General features: G+C 54.8%; 1 protein-coding gene across 1 annotated transcript in view; it reads right to left on the bottom strand.

Moving 5' to 3' along the window:
- Window positions 1-22334, bottom strand: part of LOC137347527 (neutrophil cytosol factor 2-like) — a 165672-nt gene that overhangs the window by 79506 nt on the left and 63832 nt on the right. Inside the window, exons 4-5 of the mRNA XM_068011981.1 lie at window positions 5488-5595; window positions 4971-5030 (exon numbers count right to left, since the gene is read on the bottom strand). Of these exons, the coding sequence (XP_067868082.1) occupies window positions 4971-5030; window positions 5488-5595 (168 nt within the window). The remainder of the gene's footprint in view (window positions 1-4970; window positions 5031-5487; window positions 5596-22334) is intronic.

The following is a 22334-nucleotide window of genomic DNA, read 5'->3' as shown; positions in this document are numbered from 1 at the left end:
ATGTGATAAACATAGGGTGAGAGGAAGTATTAATGAGATTAGCATCCTTGAAAGTTGATAAATCACCAGGGCCAGATGAAATGTACCCTAGGCTGTTAAAAGAAGCAAGAAAGGAAATAGCAGACAATCTGACCATCATTTTCCAGTCCTCACTGGATACAGGTGTGGTGCTGGAGGATGGAGAACTGCTCACGTTGTCCTCTGTTTTAAATGGGAGCGAGGGATAGACCGAATAATTACAGGCCAGTCAGTCTAACCTCAGTAGTGGGCAAATTAATGGAATCTATGCTGAGAGACAGGATTAACTGTCACTTAGAAAGGCAAAGGTTAATCAAGGAAGCATGGATTTATTAAGGGAAGATCTTTGACCAACTTGATTGAATTTTCTGAAGAAAAGTAACAAGGAAGATAGATGAGGATAGTACAGTTAATGCGGTCTACATGGATTTTAGCAAGGCTTGTGACAAGGTCCCACATGGCAGACTGGTTAAAAAAAATAAAATCTCATGGGATCCATGGAAATGCAGCAAGGTGGATACAAAATGGTTCAGTGGCAGGAAACAAAGGGTAATTGTTGACGGGTGTTTTAGCGACTAAAGGGCTGTTGCCAGTGGCGTTCCGCAGGGCTCAGTACTGGGTCCCCTGATTTTTGTGGTATATATTAATGATTTGGACATAAATGTAGGGGGCATGATCAAGAAGTTTGCAGATGACACAAAGATTGGCCATGTGGTAGATAGCGAGGAGGATAGCTGTAGGCTGCAGGAAGATATTGATGGTCTGGTCAGATGGGCAGAAAAGCGGCAAATGGAATTCAACCTGGAGAAATGTGAGGTGATGCATTTGGGGAGGTCAAACAAGGCAAAGGAATAGATGATTAATGTGAAAATACTGAGAAGTGTAGAAGAAGTAAGGGACCTTGGAGTGAATGTCCACAGATCCCTGAAGGTAGCAGGACAGGTCGATAAGGTGGTTAAGAAGGCATATGGAATTCTTTCCTTTATTAGCCGAGGTATAGAATATAAGAGCAGGGAAGTTATGCTGGAACTTTATAACTCATTGGTTAGGCCACAACTTGAGTATTGTGTGCAGTTCTGGTCACCTCATTACAGAAAGGATGTAATTGCATTAGAGAGGGTACAGAGGAGATTTACAAGGATGTTGCCAGGACTGGAAAAATGCAGCTCTGAGGAAAGATTGGATAGGCTGGGGTTGTTCTCCTTGGAACAGAGAAGACTGAGGGGAGATCTGATTGAAATGTACAAAATTTTGAGGGGCCTGGATAGAGTGGAGGTGAAGGGACTATTCACCTTAGCAGAGAGGTCAGTGACGAGGGGGCATAGATTTAAAGTGATTTGGTAGAAAAATTAGAGGGGAGATGAGGAAAAACTTTTTCACCCAGAGGGTGGTGGAGGTCTGGAACTCACTGCCTGAAAGGGTAGTTGAGGCAGAAACATAGAGTAGGAGAAGGCCATTCGGCCCTTCGCACCTGCTCCGCCAATCATTATGATCATGGCTGTTCATCCAACTCAGTAACCTGTTCCCGCTTTCCCCCCATATTCTTTGATCCCTTTTGCCCCAAGAGCTATATCTAACTCCTTCAAAAGGAGTCTGGATATGCACCTCAAGTGCCATAATCTGCAGGGCTATGGACCAAATGCTGCAAGGAGGGATTAGAATAGGTGGATCGTTTTTTGGCTGGCACAGACACGATGGGCCAAGTGGCCTCTTTCTGGGCCTTAAACTTTCTATGATTCTATGACAGGACAGTAATTGGCTAATCAGGGCACACCTGGGCAATCTTGCAAGTTGTCAGGTAGATGCCAATGTCAGTAGCTCTGGTGCCCTGGTCTTTAGGACTGCAGTGGGATGATTTTAGGGCCTATAGCTTTGGTCATGTGCAGTGCACTCAGCTGCTCCTAAATGTCACAAGGAATGATCTGAATTGGCTAAACACAGGCAGGGTGGGCCATTCAGTTGGGGAAATTCACAGAGCTTCTATATCCTGTGACTTGCCTGTTTATCCAGCACCATTCATAACCAAATGTTCAATTGTTGGTTGTGGCATCACTTAGCGCCATCTATAGACTGCAGGTGAGTTCTGCATCCGAAGGGATGCTCCTGAGTGTAACAGGCGTTCGTTCCCCTGTGAAGCAGAATTGGTCTCCCACCTCATAGACACTGTCCCACTTCGCAAGGTGGAGGACATTTGCTTTGCTTATTCCCTTCAGCGTCCATTTTAACCTTTCCAACCTCCTTATTCACCTCCCCACTACACTTTCTGTACTCCTATTGATTTTCATTAGCATTGCTAACTTCATTATATTGCTCTCTTTTAAATTTTAGTTTAGTTTTAATCTCTTTATTTGTCTTGGAACTCGATTTCTCAATACACCCTGTTTTCACTTTATAGAAATGTATTTATTTCACTCTCTCCATCTCATATTTGAATCCATCCAACTTCTCCGCCCCATAATTAGTTCCGGATCCCTTCTTATCTCACTAAGCTTTGCTCCGGTCCTACACCCTAGACTTTCACTCTTTATTACCCTTTCCTGTCCTTACCTTAACTCTACTGCCATGACCACTATTTCCCTGTTTTCTTACTTCCATCTGTTATTTGTCCCATTTCATTTCCCTGAACCAAATGAACCAATGGCCTTGCTGGACTAGAAATGTACTGAGATAGGAGGCAGCCCTTGCAAAGAGTGTTTTCCACTCTCACTACATCCATCACCTTCATTCCAGTCTATCTGTGTGCACAGCTCCCTCGATCATATCTATAGTGGTGGACTGTCATTCACACCCAGAATTGTATCATTTCTCTTTTTATCCATGTCGATCCTGTCTTAACACATCCTTATGTTCTAATGCTGTGAGAGAATCCTTAACAAATATTGCCACACACCCACTTCTTTCCTGCTCTATCCTACTGAATACTTTATAAACAGGAACGTTCAGCTCTCAATCCTGCGTTGGCCTAAGCCAAGACTGTAAATGCTACTATATTAATTTTTATATAATTTTCTAGCTCACCGATTTTATTCAAAATATTTTGCGAATTTAGATAGATACAACTCAAACCTCACTCTGTCTGTTTGACAATCCTACTCACTTGCTCTCTTCTCCTTCAGATTGTTTCTTTCTTCCCTTCCTGCACCCTTTGCCCATTCCCTTTCTGCACTCCTTGTCCCTATCCCTTCTCCATCTTGCGATCAGCCTTCCACCATGTGTGGACTACTCCATCCCCAGAACTGGTCCCAGGAATATAACGTCAGGTGATGGATGTAGTGAGAGTGGAGAACACTCTTCTACTCCATCTCTCCAGCCATGTATTCTGCCCTCAATCCCAGTATTGACTAGCATATGAACATGGTAGGTAATCCTAAAATTACTATCTCTTTTGACGCCTCCAGTGTCTCTAAATTGCAGCTCGTTAACATGAGTATTGAATGAGCAGGATTTTCCTACAATTAAAGACTGGGAAGATTAAAGCCATTGTCTTTGGTTAAGCTACAAACCCCATCCCTCTCCCTGACAGCTGTCTAAGGCTGAACCAGACTGTTTGCAACCTTAGTATCATATCTAACCCCAAGCTAAACTTCCGGCCTCATATTCATGTCATTACTAAGATCACCTACTTCCACCTGTCTGCATCCCTGCCTCAGCTCATCTGCAGCTGAAATCCTCATCCACAACTTTGTTACCTCCAGACTTGACTATTCCAACACTCTACTGGCTGGTCTTCCACATTCTACCCTCGTAAACCTGACGTCATCCAAAACTCTGCTGCCTGTGACTTAACTCGCACCAAGTCCCATTCACCCATCGCCCCTGAGCTCTTTGATCTACTTTGGCTTCCAGTCAAGTAATGCCTCGATTTTGAAATTCTCTTCCTTGTTTTCATATCCCTCCACGGCCTCGCCCCTCCCTATCTCCATAATCTCCTCCAGCCCCATAACCCCTCAAGATATCTGCACTTCACTAATTCTAGCCACTTGAGCATTCCCAATTTTAATCGCTCTACTATTGGCGGCCGTGATGTCAGTTGCCAAGGCCCGAAGCTCTGGAATTCCCTCCCTAAACCTCTCTGCCTCGCCATCTCACTTTCCTTCTTTAAGACACTCCTTAAAACCTAACTCTTTGACCAAGATTTCGGTCATCTGCCCCAATATCTCCCTGTGTGGTTTAGTGTCAGATTTTGCCTCACTGCGTTCCTGTGAAGTGCCTTGGAATGTTTTATTGCCCTAAAGGTGCTATATCAATATAAATTGTTATTATCTCCTCATGCTTTCAGAAAGCACATCCATTCTCTTACCTGGGACTGACATAGTGCACGAGCCATGGCTGACACAGTTGGCTGGAAGACCAGTCAATGAAGTCAACCCACAGACCTCTGCACAGAAGGAAGGGCAGAACAAGCATCACCCTCTGGGTTGTCTCCCGTTTTCCCTCCACTCCTCCCTACATCCCATCTCCCTCCACTCCTTCCTACACCCCGTCTCCCTCCACTCCTCCCTACACCCCGTCTCCCTCCACTCCTCCCTACACCCCGTCTCCCTCCACTCCTCCCTACACCCCGTCTCCCTCCGCTCCTCCCTACACCCCGTCTCCCTCCGCTCCTCCCCCACACCCCACTCTACCCGTGCCTTCCCTACACTCCGAGACCCGCCCCACCACCCGTCTGCCTCCCTGTCCTCCCCCACATCATTTCCTCGTCTCCTTCCCAATATTCAACGCCACTTTCCCTATACCCCTTCCCCATCTTCTGCTCTCTTTTCCAATCCTGCTCCCTCCCCCCTCCATCCATCTCCTCTCCTCTTGGTCTGCTACCCCTCCCTGCTGCATTCATCTCCTCCTCCCCTCTCCCCTCCCATCTCCTCTCCTGTCCCACCTCCACTCCATCTCTTCCTCTCCCCATCTCCCCTTCCCTCCACAGCTGCTACTGGCTGTTATACAGACAGACATACCATTGGCCGAAGTGGCTCGAATCCCGCGAAGCTGTCATTTGGTACAACGGAGGAGATCACCTGGCAACACGGAGCAGAGAAGGTTCATGTGTTAATGAGCTGGAAACTGGTGGAAACTGGAGCATCCATGCTTTCGCTTCAAAGCAGAGCACGGCAGGAGCTCTGTGCATGAAATCAATCCTCCACAATGTGTGGGGCGGGGGGGGGGGTCAGCCCCCTCCTCACTGTTCAGGGCCAGAGGGGTGGTGGGGGGTAGGACCTTGGCTGTCTCACTGACCATCCAGAGAGCTCCAGGATAGACTGGATGAGAGAGAGAGACAGAGACCTGAGGAGTGGGAAAATACAGAGCGCATGACCTGTAAAAATATCATCCACTCTAATAATGGGGTGAATAGGAGAAATAGAATTTGCCTCCTATGACGAGCGTTAAATTTTCAATTCCGCACGTTTTTCTGAGTGACTCGTACAGCACCCAGTGTGACACAGACTAACCACCAGCCCTGAATCCAGCAGTTACCTTGGGTGTTCCCAGGAAGTCTTTCATATTCAGCTCATCCACCTCGTGTTTTCGAGGTCTGAACACGATCCCCTCAGGCACATCAACTGGTCCAAAGCTGCTTTTGTGCTGAAACAACAGAGCAAAGCTTCATCAATATTAAGTCAGTCAGGGTGGTGAGGTGTGGGTGGAACGGGTTCGTGGGTGGGAGGAGTGAGTCGTAGGCGAAGGCATGTCGGCAGGGACAGGGGGCCAGGTTAGGCAGAGGCCATGTGAGGACTGTCTCAGGATGTGACATTTTGCTTTATTTTAAACTTCTACTCTGACTGGTCATTGTTTTTGGCTCAATCTTTCCCAGAGATCCTCTCGCCTATTCCAGACTGTCCTCCTGTTTGTCCAAATATCTCACTGTATTAGCTGTGTGTTCAGGGATTGCTTAGACAATTGGCAACCCGATTTAGCTCCCTGGTTGTACCAGGCCTACTCATACTCTTCCTGGAATCAGTACTTTTAACTGCAACATGAATTTCTTTTTTTACAGTGCAAGTATTTCACATTGCACATTTTACAGTTCTTGAGCTTAAATATCTCCTCGAAAGAGTAGAAAGTAACAAGTCACAACCCCAATATCACAAAGTATTTACTGCATAGAAACAGTCCATTCAGCCCAACAAATCTATACTGTGTCAATGCTCCAGACGAGTCACCTCTCTCTTCACAAACATGGTCTGCTAAAATAAATGGACCTGATTCTCCATTGTGATGACATTCGCCACCACTGCTCTCAAACCATCCCTTCTGATGGGCATGCCACATTTGAACAAGCCAGACTGAGAAATACTTTACAGAGAACAAATAGGCCCAAATGTAATTAATTTGTTCAATTAAAAAAAAAACGGAAATCAAAGCCAGTGTGAATAAATGCAGCAAGAAATGACAGGTCCATGAAGAGGCAGAAATCAGGCTGTGCTTGCCATCAACATGCTGACATCACCCAACTCCATGGATTAACCAGTATTACCATGGAACATCCAGCCAGACACCTGGATGGTCAAACAACATCTTACAATACAGTTCATCGAAACTTCCAAGGATCAGACAATCTCTTTCCTACAACACAACAAGAAATGAAATTTGCAGCAGAGCTGAATCACATTCAACAGAGTCTCACTGATCGAACTTCTTCAGACAGCAAGAACAGCTTCACACACACACCGACCCGTCATACTCATTCAGTCCGACCTTTCACACTCACTCCAACCCTTCACACTCACTCCGAACCTTCACACTCACTCACTCCAACCCTTCACACTCACTCCGAACCTTCACACTCACTCACTCCAACCCTTCACACACTCACTCCGACCCTTCACACTCACTCACTCCGACCCTTCACACTCACTCACTCCGACCCTTCACACTCACCCCGAACCTTCAAACTCACTCCGACTCTTCACATTCACTCACTCGGACCTTTCACACTCACTCACTCCGACCCTTCACACTCACTCACTCCCACCCTTCACACTCACTCTGACCCTTCACCACTCACTCACTCTGACCCTTCACACTCGCTCGCCCCGACCCTTCACGCTCATTCAATCCGACCTTTCACACTCACTCATTCCAACCTTCACGTTCACTCCGACCCTGCACGCTCATTCACTCCGCATATTCGCGCACACCCCGAATTTTCGCCCTCGCTCCGACCCATCGCCCTCGCTCCGACCCTTTACACTCACCCTGACCCTTCACACTCATTCACTCCGACCTTTCACACTCATTCACTCCGACCTTTCACACTCACTCCGACCCTTCACACTCATCCACTCCGACCCTTAACACTCACACCGACCCTTCACACTCACTCCGACCCTACAGACTCATCCACTCCGACACTTCACACTCATTCAGTCCGACTTTTCACACTCAGTCCAACCCTTCACGCTCGCCCCGACCCTTCACACTCATTCAGTCCGACCTTTTACACTCATTCACTCTGACCTTTCACACTCACTCCGACCCTTCACACTCATCCACTCCGACCCTTAACACTCACACCGACCCTTCACACTCACTCCGACTCTTCACACTCATCCACTCCGACCCTTCACACTCATCCACTCCGACCCTACAGACTCATCCACTCCGACACTTCACACTCATTCAGTCCGACTTTTCACACTCACCCCAACCCTTCACGCTCGCCCCGACCCTTCACACTCATTCAGTCCGACCTTTCACACTCATTCAGTCCGACCTTTCACACTCACTCCAACCCTTCACGCTCGCCCCGACCTTTCACACTCATTCAGTCCGACTTTTCACACTCACTCCAACCCTTCACGCGCGCCCCGACCCTTCACACTCATTCAGTCCGACCTTTCACACTCATTCAGTCCGACCTTCCACACTCACTCAGACCCTTCACACTCATACACTCCGACCCTTCACACTCACACCAACCATTCACATCACTCCATCCTTTCACACTCACTCCGACCTTTCACACTCATTCAGTCTGACCCTTCACACTCATTCAGTCCGACCTTTCACACTCACTTCGACCCTTCACACTCATCCAGTCCGACCCTTCACACTCACTCAGTCTGACCCTTCACACTCATTCAGTCCGACCTTTCACACTCATTCAGTCCGACCTTCCACACTCACTCAGACCCTTCACACTCATACACTCCGACCCTTCACACTCACACCAACCATTCACATCACTCCATCCTTTCACACTCACTCCGACCTTTCACACTCATTCAGTCTGACCCTTCACACTCATTCAGTCCGACCTTTCACACTCACTTCGACCCTTCACACTCATCCAGTCCGACCCTTCACACTCACTCAGTCTGACCCTTCACACTCATTCAGTCCGACCTTTCACACTCACTTCGACCCTTCACACTCATCCACTCCGACCCTTCACACTCACTCACTCCGACCCTTCACACTCACTCACCCTGACCATTCACACTCACCCCGAACCTTCAAACTCACTCCAACCCTTCACACTCACTCACTCCCACCCTTCACACTCACTCACTCCCACCCTTCACACTCACTCTGACCCTTCAACACTCACTCATTCCAACCTTCACACTCACTCGCCCGACCCTTCACACTCACTCCGACTCTTCACACTCACTCTGACCCTTCACACTCACTTGCCCGACCCTTCACACTCACTCCGACTCTTCGCGCTCACTCCGACCCTTCGTGCTCACTCCAACCCTTCACACTCATTCACTCCAACCCATCACGCTCGCCCCGACCTATCACACTCATTCAGTCCAACCTTTCACACTCATTCCGACCCTTCACACTCATTCAGTCCGACCTTTCACACTCTCTCCGACCCTTCACACTCATCCACTCCGACCCCTCACACTCAACCTGACCCTTCACACTCACGCTGACCCTTCACACTCATCCACTCCGACCCTTCACACTCACTCCGACCCTTCGCGCTCATTCACTCCGACCCTTCGCGCTCATTCACTCCGACCCTTCGCGCTCACTCACTCCGACCCTTCGCGCTCACTCACTCCAACCCTTCACACTCACTCCGACCCTTCACACTCATTCAGTCCGAACTTTCACACTCTCTCCGACCCTTCACACTCATCCACTCCGACCCTTCACACTCACCCTGACCCTTCACACTCACCCTGACCCTTCACACTCATCCACTCCGACCCCTCACAATCACCCTGACCCTTCACACTCATCCTGACCCTTCACACTCATTCACTCCAACCTTTCACACTCATTCACTCCGTCCATTCACTCTCACACTGACCATTCATACTAACTCCGACCCTTCACAGTCATCCACTCCGACCCTTCGCAGTCATCCACTCCGACCCATTGCGCGCCCTCTGACCCTTCGCGCTCATTCACTCCGACCCTTCGCGCTCATTCACTCCGACCCTTCGCACTCCCTCCGACCCTTCGCGCTCATTCACTCCGACCCTTCACACTCATCCACTCCGACCCCTCACACTCACCCTGACCCTTTACACTCACCCTGACCCTTCACACTCATTCCGACCCTTCACACTCATTCAGTCCAACCTTTCACACTCTCTCCGACCCTTCACACTCATCCACTCCGACCCTTCACACTCATCCACTCCGACCCATTGCGCGCCCTCTGACCCTTCGCGCTCAATCACTCCGACCCTTCACACTCATTCACTCCGACCCTTCGCGCTCCCTCCGACCCTTCGCGCTCATTCACTCCGACACTTCGCGCTCCCTCCGACCCTTCACACTCATCCACTCCGACCCCTCACACTCACCCTGACCCTTCACACTCATCCACTCCGACCCTTCACACTCACTCCGACCCTTCACACTCATTCAGTCCGACCTTGCACACTCTCTCCGACCCTTCACACTCATCCACTCCGACCCCTCACACTCACCCTGACCCTTCACACTCATCCACTCCGACCCCTCACACTCACCCTGACCCTTCACACTCACCCTGACCCTTCGCACTCATTCACTCCAACCTTTCACACTCATTCACTCCGTCCCTTCACTCTCACACTGACCATTCATACTAACTCCGACCCTTCACAGTCATCCACTCCGACCCATTGCGCGCCCTCTGACCCTTCGCGCTCCCTCCGACCCTTCACGCTCATTCTCTCCGACCCTTCGCGCTCATCCACTCCGACCCTTCGCGCTCATCCACTCCGACCCTTCGCGCTCATTCACTCCGACCCTTCGCGCTCATCCACTCCGACCCTTCGCGCACGTTCACTCTGACCCTTCGCGCTCATTCACTCCGACCTTTCGCGCTCATTCACTCCGACCCTTCGCGCTCGTTCTCTCCGACCCTTCGCGCTCGTTCACTCCGACCCTTCGCGCACGTTCACTCCGACCCTTCGCGCTCATTCACTCCGACCCTTCGCGCTCATTCTCTCCGACCCTTCGCGCTCATTCTCTCCGACCCTTCGCGCTCATTCTCTCCGACCCTTCGCGCTCATCCACTCCGACCCTTCGCGCTCATTCACTCCGACCCTTCGCGCTCATTCACTCCGACCCTTCGCGCTCATTCACTCCGACCCTTCGCGCTCATTCACTCCGACCCTTCGCGCTCATTCTCTCCGACCCTTCGCGCACGTTCACTCCGACCCTTCGCGCACGTTCACTCCGACCCTTTGCGCTCATTCACTCCGACCCTTCGCGCTCATTCACTCCGACCCTTCGCGCTCATTCTCTCCAACCCTTCACACTCACTCACTCCCACCCTTCACACTCACTCTGACCCTTCAACACTCACTCACTCTGATCCTTCACACTCACTCGCCCGACCCTTCACACTCACTCCGACTCTTCACACTCACTCACTCCCACCCTTCACACTCACTCTGACCCTTCACACTCACTCCGACTCTTCGCGCTCACTCCGACCCTTCGTGCTCACTCCGACCCTTCACGCTCACCCTGACCCTTCACAGTCATTCACTCCGACCCTTCGCGCTCATTCACTCCGACCCTTCGCGCTCATTCACTCCGACCCTTCGCGCTCATTCACTCCGACCTTGCGCGCTCACTCCGACCCTTCGCGCACGTTCACTCCGACCCTTCGCGCTCATTCACTCCGACCCTTCGCGCTCATTCTCTCCGACCCTTCGCGCTCATTCTCTCCGACCCTTCGCGCTCATTCTCTCCGACCCTTCGCGCTCATTCACTCCGACCCTTCGCGCTCATTCACTCCGACCCTTCGCGCTCATTCTCTCCGACCCTTCGCGCACGTTCACTCCGACCCTTCGCGCACGTTCACTCCGACCCTTTGCGCTCATTCACTCCGACCCTTCGCGCTCATTCACTCCGACCCTTCGCGCTCATTCTCTCCAACCCTTCACACTCACTCACTCCCACCCTTCACACTCACTCTGACCCTTCAACACTCACTCACTCTGATCCTTCACACTCACTCGCCCGACCCTTCACACTCACTCCGACTCTTCACACTCACTCACTCCCACCCTTCACACTCACTCTGACCCTTCACACTCACTCCGACTCTTCGCGCTCACTCCGACCCTTCGTGCTCACTCCGACCCTTCACACTCACCCTGACCCTTCACAGTCATTCACTCCGACCCTTCGCGCTCATTCACTCCGACCCTTCGCGCTCATTCACTCCGACCTTTCGCGCTCATTCACTCCGACCTTGCGCGCTCACTCCGACCTTTCGCGCTCACTCCGACCTTTCGCGCTCACTCCGACCCTTCACGCTCACTCCGACCCTTCACACTCACCCTGACACTTCACACTCACCCTGACACTTCACACTCACCCTGACACTTCACACTCATTCACTCCGACCTTTCGCGCTCACTCCGACCCCTCACGCTCGCCCCGACCCATCACACTCATTCAGTCCGACCTTTCACACTCACTCCGACCCTTCACACTCATCCACTCCGACCCATCACACTCGCCCCGACCTATCACACTCATTCAGTCCGACCTTTCACACTCACTCCGACCCTTCACACTCATTCAGTCCGACCTTTCACACTCTCTCCGACCCTTCACACTCATCCACTCCGAACCCTCACACTCACCCTGACCCTTCACACTCACTCCAACCCTTCGCGCTCACTCCAACCCTTCGCGCTCATTCACTCCAACCTTTCGCGCTCACTCCAACCCTTCACACTCACCCTGACCCTTCACACTCACCCTGACCCTTCACACTCATTCACTCCGACCTTTCGCGCTCACTCCGACCCTTCGTGCTTACTCCGACCCTTCGCGCTCACTCCAACCCTTTACACTCACCCTGACCCTTCACACTCATTCACTCCGACCCTTCGCGCTCACTCCGACCCTACGCGTCATTCACTCCGACACTTCGCGCTCATTCACTCCGACCTTTCGCGCTCACTCCGACCCCTCACGCTTGCCCTGACCCTTCACACTCACCCTGACCCTTCACACTCATCCACTCCGACCCCTCACACTCACCCAGACCCTTCACGCCCATTCACTCCAACCTTTCACACTCATTCACTCCGTCCCTTCACTCTCACACTGACCATTCATACTAACTCCGACCCTTCACAGTCATCCACTCCGACCCTTCACACTCATCCACTCCGACCCATTGCGCGCCCTCTGACCCTTCGCGCTCATTCACTCCGACCCTTCGCGCTCATTCACACCGACCCTTCGCACTCCCTCCAACCCTTCGCGCTCATTCACTCCGACCCTTCGCGCTCCCTCCGACCCTTCACACTCATCCACTCCGACCCCTCACACTCACCCTGACCCTTCACACTCATCCACTCCGACCCTTCACACTCACTCCGATCCTTCACACTCATTCAGTCCGACCTTTCACACTCTCTCCGACCCTTCACACTCATCCACTCCGACCCTTCACACTCATCCACTCCGACCCATTGCGCGCCCTCTGACCCTTCGCGCTCATTCACTCCGACCCTTCGCGCTCATTCACTCCGACCCTTCGCGCTCCCTCCGACCCTTCGCGCTCATTCACTCCGACACTTCGCGCTCCCTCCGACCCTTCACACTCATCCACTCCGACCCTTCACACTCACTCCGACCCTTCACACTCATTCAGTCCGACCTTTCACACTCTCTCCGACCTTCACACTCATCCACTCCGACCCCTTACACTCACCCTGACCCTTCACACTCACCCTGACCCTTCACACTCATTCACTCCAACCTTTCACACTCATTCACTCCGTCCCTTCACTCTCACACTGACCATTCATACTAACTCCGACCCTTCACACTCATCCACTCCGACCCATTGCGCGCCCTCTGACCCTTCGCGCTTTCTCTCCGACCCTTCGCGCCCATTCACTACGACCCTTCGCGCTCCCTCCGACCCTTCACGCTCATTCTCTCCGACCCTTCGCGCTCATCCACTCCGACCCTTCGCGCTCATCCACTCCGACCCTTCACGCTCATTCTCTCCGACCCTTCGCGCTCATTCACTACGACCCTTCGCGCTCCCTCCGACCCTTCACGCTCATTCTCTCCGACCCTTCGCGCTCATCCACTCCGACCCTTCACGCTCATCCACTCCGACCCTTCGCGCTCATTCACTCCGACCCTTCGCGCTCATTCACTCCGACCCTTCGCGCTCATTCTCTCCGACCCTTCGCGCTCATTCACTACGACCCTTCGCGCTCCCTCCGACCCTTCACGCTCATTCTCTCCGACCCTTCGCGCTCATCCACTCCGACCCTTCACGCTCATCCACTCCGACCCTTCGCGCTCATTCACTCCGACCCTTCGCGCTCATTCTCTCCGACCCTCCGCGCTTGTCCACTCCGACCCTTCGCGCTCGTCCACTCCGACCCTTCGCGCACGTTCATTCTGACCCTTCGCGCTCATTCACTCCGACCCTTCGCGCTCATTCACTCCGACCCTTCGCGCTCATCCACTCCGACCCTTCGCGCTCGTTCTCTCCGACCCTTCGCGCTCGTTCTCTCCGACCCTTCGCGCACGTTCACTCCGACCCTTCGCGCACGTTCACTCCGACCCTTCGCGCTCATTCACTCCGACCCTTCGCGCTCATTCTCTCCGACCCTTCGCGCTCATTCTCTCCGACCCTTCGCGCTCATTCTCTCCGACCCTTCGCGCTCATCCACTCCGACCCTTCGCGCTCATTCACTCCGACCCTTCGCGCTCATTCACTCCGACCCTTCGCGCTCATTCACTCCGACCCTTCGCGCACGTTCACTCCGACCCTTCGCGCTCATTCACTCCGACCCTTCGCGCTCCCTCCGACCCTTCACACTCATCCACTCCGACCCATTGCGCGCCCTCTGACCCTTCGCGCTCATTCTCTCCGACCCTTCGCGCTCATTCACTACGACCCTTCGCGCTCCCTCCGACCCTTCACGCTCATTCTCTCCGACCCTTCGCGCTCATCCACTCCGACCCTTCGCGCTCATCCACTCCGACCCTTCACGCTCATTCTCTCCGACCCTTCGCGCTCATTCACTACGACCCTTCGCGCTCCCTCCGACCCTTCACGCTCATTCTCTCCGACCCTTCGCGCTCATCCACTCCGACCCTTCACGCTCATCCACTCCGACCCTTCGCGCTCATTCACTCCGACCCTTCGCGCTCATTCACTCCGACCCTTCGCGCTCATTCTCTCCGACCCTTCGCGCTCATTCACTACGACCCTTCGCGCTCCCTCCGACCCTTCACGCTCATTCTCTCCGACCCTTCGCGCTCATCCACTCCGACCCTTCACGCTCATCCACTCCGACCCTTCGCGCTCATTCACTCCGACCCTTCGCGCTCATTCTCTCCGACCCTCCGCGCTTGTCCACTCCGACCCTTCGCGCTCGTCCACTCCGACCCTTCGCGCACGTTCATTCTGACCCTTCGCGCTCATTCACTCCGACCCTTCGCGCTCATTCACTCCGACCCTTCGCGCTCATTCACTCCGACCCTTCGCGCTCGTTCTCTCCGACCCTTCGCGCTCGTTCTCTCCGACCCTTCGCGCACGTTCACTCCGACCCTTCGCGCACGTTCACTCCGACCCTTCGCGCTCATTCACTCCGACCCTTCGCGCTCATTCTCTCCGACCCTTCGCGCTCATTCTCTCCGACCCTTCGCGCTCATTCTCTCCGACCCTTCGCGCTCATTCTCTCCGACCCTTCGCGCTCATTCTCTCCGACCCTTCGCGCTCATCCACTCCGACCCTTCGCGCTCATTCACTCCGACCCTTCGCGCTCATTCACTCCGACCCTTCGCGCTCATCACTCCGACCCTTCGCGCACGTTCACTCCGACCCTTCGCGCTCATTCACTCCGACCCTTCGCGCTCCCTCCGACCCTTCACACTCATCCACTCCGACCCATTGCGCGCCCTCTGACCCTTCGCGCTCATTCTCTCCGACCCTTCGCGCTCATTCACTACGACCCTTCGCGCTCCCTCCGACCCTTCACGCTCATTCTCTCCGACCCTTCGCGCTCATCCACTCCGACCCTTCGCGCTCATCCACTCCGACCCTTCACGCTCATTCTCTCCGACCCTTCGCGCTCATTCACTACGACCCTTCGCGCTCCCTCCGACCCTTCACGCTCATTCTCTCCGACCCTTCGCGCTCATCCACTCCGACCCTTCACGCTCATCCACTCCGACCCTTCGCGCTCATTCACTCCGACCCTTCGCGCTCATTCACTCCGACCCTTCGCGCTCATTCTCTCCGACCCTTCGCGCTCATTCACTACGACCCTTCGCGCTCCCTCCGACCCTTCACGCTCATTCTCTCCGACCCTTCGCGCTCATCCACTCCGACCCTTCACGCTCATCCACTCCGACCCTTCGCGCTCATTCACTCCGACCCTTCGCGCTCATTCTCTCCGACCCTCCGCGCTTGTCCACTCCGACCCTTCGCGCTCGTCCACTCCGACCCTTCGCGCACGTTCATTCTGACCCTTCGCGCTCATTCACTCCGACCCTTCGCGCTCATTCACTCCGACCCTTCGCGCTCATTCACTCCGACCCTTCGCGCTCGTTCTCTCCGACCCTTCGCGCTCGTTCTCTCCGACCCTTCGCGCACGTTCACTCCGACCCTTCGCGCACGTTCACTCCGACCCTTCGCGCTCATTCACTCCGACCCTTCGCGCTCATTCTCTCCGACCCTTCGCGCTCATTCTCTCCGACCCTTCGCGCTCATCCACTCCGACCCTTCGCGCTCATTCACTCCGACCCTTCGCGCTCATTCACTCCGACCCTTCGCGCTCATTCACTCCGACCCTTCGCGCTCATTCACTCCGACCCTTCGCGCACGTTCACTCCGACCCTTCGCGCTCATTCACTCCGACCCTTCGCGCTCCCTCCGACCCTTCACACTCATCCACTCCGACCCTTCGCGCTCATTCACTCCGACCCTTCACGCTCATCCACTCCGACCCTTCGCGCTCATTCACTCCGACCCTTCGCGCTCATTCTCTCCGACCCTTCGCGCTCATTCTCTCCAACCCTTCACACTCACTCACTCCCACCCTTCACACTCACTCTGACCCTTCAACACTCACTCACTCTGATCCTTCACACTCACTCGCCCGACCCTTCACACTCACTCCGACTCTTCACACTCACTCACTCCCACCCTTCGCACTCACTCTGACCCTTCACACTCACTCCGACTCTTCGCGCTCACTCCGACCCTTCGTGCTCACTCCAACCCTTCACACTCACCCTCACCCTTCACAGTCATTCACTCCGACCCTTCGCGCTCATTCACTCCGACCCTTCGCGCTCATTCACTCCGACCTTTCGCGCTCACTCCGACCTTTCGCGCTCACTCCGACCTTTCGCGCTCACTCCGACCTTTCGCGCTCACTCCGACCTTTCGCGCTCACTCCGACCCTTCACGCTGACTCCGACCCTTCACGCTCACTCCGACCCTTCGTGCTCACTCCAACCCTTCACACTCACCCTGACACTTCACACTCATTCACTCCGACCTTTCGCGCTCACTCCGACCCCTCACGCTCGCCCCGACCCATCACACTCATTCAGTCCGACCTTTCACACTCACTCCGACCCTTCACACTCATCCACTCCGACCCATCACACTCGCCCCAACCTATCACACTCATTCAGTCCGACCTTTCACACTCACTCTGACCCTTCACGCTCATTCAGTCCGACCTTTCACACTCTCTCCGACCCTTCACACTCATCCACTCCGACCCCTCACACTCACCCTGACCCTTCACACTCACTCCGACCCTTCACACTCACTCCGACCCTTCGCGCTCACTCCAACCCTTCGCGCTCATTCACTCCAACCTTTCGCGCTCACTCCAACCCTTCACACTCACCCTGACCCTTCACACTCATTCACTCCGACCTTTCGCGCTCACTCCGACCCTTCGCGCTCACTCCGACCCTTCGCGCTCACTCCGACCCTTCGCTCTCACTCCGACCCTTCGCTCTCACTCCAACCCTTTACACTCACCCTGACCCTTCACACTCATTCACTCCGACCCTTCGCGCTCACTCACTCCAACCCTTCGCGCACATTCACTCCGACCCTTCGCGCACATTCACTCCGACCCTTCGCGCTCATTCACTCCGACCCTTCGCGCTCATTCACTCCGACCCCTCACACTCATCCACTCCGACCCTTCACGCTCATCCACTCCGACCCTTCGCGCACGTCCACTCCGACCCTTCGCGCACGTTCACTCCGACCCTTCGCGCACATTCACTCCGACTCTTCGCGCTCATTCACTCCGACCCTTCGCGCTCATTCACTCCGACCCTTCGCGCTCATTCACTCCGACCCTTCGCGCTCATTCACTCCGACCCTTCGCGCACATTCACTCCGACCCTTCGCGCTCATTCACTCCGACCCTTCGCGCACATTCACTCCGACCCCTCACACTCATCCACTCCGACCCTTCACACTCATCCACTCCGACCCTTCACACTCATCCACTCCGACCCTTCACGCACATTCACTCCTACCCTTCGCGCACATTCACTCCTACCCTTCGCGCACACTCACTCCGACCCTTTGCGCTCATTCACTCCGACCCTTCGCCCTCATTCACTCCGACCCTTTGCGCTCATTCACTCCGACCCTTCACACTCATCCACTACGACCCTTCGCGCACACTCACTCCGACCCTTCGCGCACGTTCACTCCGACCCTTTGCGCTCATTCACTCCGACCCTTCGCCCTCATTCACTCCGACCCTTCGCGCTCATTCACTCCGACTCTTCGCGCTCATTCACTCCGACCCTTCACGCTCATCCTCTCTGACCCTTCGCGCACATTCACTCCGACCCTTCGCGCTCATTCACTCCGACCCTTCGCGCTCCTCCACTACGACCCTTCACACTCATCCACTCTGACCCTTCGCGCACGTTCACTCCGACCCTTCGCGCACGTTCACTCCGACCCTTCGCGCTCATTCACTCCTACCCTTCGCGCACACTCACTCCGATCCTTCACACTCACTCCGATCCTTCACACTCACTCCGACCCTTCACACTCACTCCGACCCTTCGCGCTCATTCACTCCTACCCTTCGCGCACACTCCCTCCGACCTTTCACACTCACTCCGACCCTTCGCGCTCATCCACTCCGACCCTTCACACTCATCCACTCCGACCCTTCGCGCACGTTCACTCCGACCCTTCGCGCACGTTCACTCCGACCCTTCGCGCACGTTCACTCCGACCCTTCGCGCACACTCACTCAGACCCTTCACGCACGTTCACTCCGACCCTTCGCGCACATTCACTCCTACCCTTCGCTCACACTCACTCCGACCCTTCACACTCACTCTGACCTTTTACACTCACTCCGATCCTTCACACTCACTCCGACCCTTCACACTCACTCCGACCCTTCACACTCACTCCGACCCTTCACACTCACTCCGACCTTTCACACTCACTCCGATCCATCACACTCACTCCGACCCTTCACACTCACTCCGACCCTTCACACTCAATCTGACCTTTCACACTCTCTCTGACCCTTCACACTCATCCACTCCGACCGCTCACACTCACCCTGACCCTTCACACTCACCCTGACCCTTCACACTCATTTACTCCGAACCTTCACAGTCATCCACTCCGACCCTTCACACTCATCCACTCCGACCCTTCACACTCATCCACTCCGACCCTTCGCGCTCATCCACTCCGACCCTTCGCGCTCATACACTCCGACCCTTCGCGCTCATACACTCCGACCCTTCGCGCTCATTCACTCCGACCCTTCGCGCTCATTCACTCCGACCCTTCGCGCACATTCACTCCGACCCTTCGCGCTCATACACTCCGACCCTTCGCGCTCATACACTCCGACCCTTCGCGCTCATCCACTCCGACCCCTCACACTTACCCTGACCCTTCACCCTCACTCCGACCCTTCACACTCATACACTCCGACCCTTCACACTCATCCACTCCGACCCATTGCGCTCCCTCTGACCCTTTGCGCACATTCACTCCGACCCTTCACGCTCAATCACTCCGACCCTTCACACTCATCCACTCCGACCCTTCACACTCATCCACTCCGACCCTTCACACTCATCCACTCCGACCCTTCGTGCTCATCCACTCCGACCCTTCACACTCATCCACTCCGACCGTTCACGCTCATTCACTCCGACCGTTCGTGCTCATCCACTCCGACCCTTCACGCTCATCCACTCCGACCCTTCACACTCATCCACTCCGACCCTTCGTGCTCATCCACTCCGACCCTTCACACTCATCCACTCCGACCCTTCACACTCATCCACTCCGACCCTTCGCGCTCATTCACTCCGACCCTTCACACTCATCCACTCCGACCCTTCACACTCATACACTCCGACCCTTCACACTCATACACTCCGACCCTTCGCGCTCATTCACTCCGACCCTTCGCGCTCAGTCACTCCGACCCTTCGCGCTCATTCACTCCGACCCTTCACACTCATCCACTCCGACCCTTCACACTCATCCACTCCGACCCTTCACACTCATCCACTCCGACCCTTCACACTCATACACTCCGACCCTTCGCGCTCATACACACCGACCCTTCGCGCTCATTCACTCTGACCCTTCGCGCTCATTCACTACGACCCTTCACACTCATCCACTCCGAACCTTCGCGCTCATTCACTCCGACCCTTCACACTCATCCACTCCGACCCATCACACTCATCCACTCCGACCCTTCGCACTCACTCCGACCCTTCACACTCATACACTCCGACCCTTCGCGCTCATACACACCGACCCTTCGCGCTCATACACACCGACCCTTCGCGCACGTTCACTCCGACCCTTCGCGCACGTTCACTCCGACCCTTCGCGCACGTTCACTCCGACCCTTCGCGCACGTTCACTCCGACCCTTCGCGCACGTTCACTCCGACCCTTCGCGCACGTTCACTCCGACCCTTCGCGCTCACTCACTCCGACCCTTCACACTCATTCACTCCGACCCTTCACACTCACTCCGACCCTTCACACTCATTCAGTCCGACCTTTCACACTCTTTCCGACCCTTCACACTCATCCACTCCAACCCCTCACACTCACCCTGACCCTTCACCCTCACTCCGACCCTTCACACTCTTACACTCCGACCCTTCACACTCATACACTCCGACCCTTCACACTCATCCACTCTGACCCATTGCGCTCCCTCTGACCCTTTGCGCACATTCACTCCGACCCTTCACGCTCATCCACTCCGACCCTTCACACTCATCCACTCCGACCCTTCACACTCATCCACTCCGACCCTTCACGCTCATCCACTCCGACCCTTCGCGCTCATCCACTCCGACCCTTCGCGCTCATCCACTCCGACCCTTCGCGCTCATCCACTCCGACCCTTCACGCTCATTCACTCCGACCCTTCACACTCATCCACTCCGACCCTTCGCGCTCATTCACTCCGACCTTTCACACTCCTACACTCCGACCCTTCACACTCATTCACTCCGACCCTTCGCGCTCATACACTCTGACCTTTCACACTCATCCACTCCGACCCTTCACACTCATACACTCCGACCCTTCGCGCTCATTCACTCCGACCCTTCGCGCTCATTCACCCCGACCCTTCACACTCATTCACCCCGACCCTTCACACTCATACACTCCGACCCTTCACACTCATACACTCCGACCCTTCACACTCATACACTCCGACCCTCTGCGCTCATTCACCCCGACCCTTCACACTCATCCACTCCGACCCTTCACGCTCATCCACTCCGACCCTTCACGCTCATCCACTCCGACCCTTCACGCTCATCCACTCCGACCCTTCGCGCTCATCCACTCCGACCCTTCGCGCTCATTCACTCCGACCCTTCGCGCTCATTCACTCCGACCTTTCACACTCATACACTCCGACCCTTCACACTCATCCACTCCGACCCTTCACACTCATCCACTCCGACCCTTCACACTCATCCACTCCGACCCTTCGCGCTCATACACTCCGACCTTTCACACTCATTCACTCCGATCCTTCGCGCTCATTCACCCCGACCCTTCACACTCATACACTCCGACCTTTCACACTCATACACCCCGACCCTTCACACTCATCCACTCCGACCCTTCGCGCTCATACACTCCGACCTTTCACACTCATACACTCCAACCCTTCGCGCTCATTCACCCCGACCCTTCACACTCATACACTCCGACCTTTCACACTCATTCACTCCGCCCCTTCGCGCTCATTTACTCTGACCCTTCACCCTCACACCGACCCTTCACATTCATCCACTCCGACCTTTCACACTCACCCCGACGTTTCACACTCACTCAGACCGATCCTTCGCGCTCACTCCGACCCTTCGCGCTCAGTCCGACCCTTCACGCTCACTCCGACCCTTCACGCTCACCCCGACCCACCACACTCACTCCGACCCTTCACACTCACTCCGACACTTCACACTCACTCCGATCCTTCACACTCACTCCGACCCTTCACACTCACTCTGACCTTTCACACTCACTCCGATACTTCACACTCACTCCGACCCTTCACACTCACTCCGACCCTTCACACTCACTCCGACCTTTCACACTCTCTCCGACCCTTCACACTCATCCACTCCGACCCCTCACACTCATCCTGACCCTTCACACTCACCCTGACCCTTCACACTCATGCACTCCGACCCTTCGCGCTCATACACTCTGACCCTTCGCGCTCATACACTCCGACCCTTCACACTCATACACTCCGACCCTTCACACTCATCCACTCCGACCCATTGCGCTCCCTCTGACCCTTCGCGTTCATTCACTCCGACCCTTCACACTCATCCACTCCGACC

Source organism: Heterodontus francisci, chromosome 32 (assembly GCF_036365525.1).
Source record: "Heterodontus francisci isolate sHetFra1 chromosome 32, sHetFra1.hap1, whole genome shotgun sequence".
Classification (NCBI taxonomy): domain Eukaryota; kingdom Metazoa; phylum Chordata; class Chondrichthyes; order Heterodontiformes; family Heterodontidae; genus Heterodontus; species Heterodontus francisci.
Note: the sequence above shows the minus strand (reverse complement) of the source record. Positions and strands in the feature narration are given on the sequence as shown.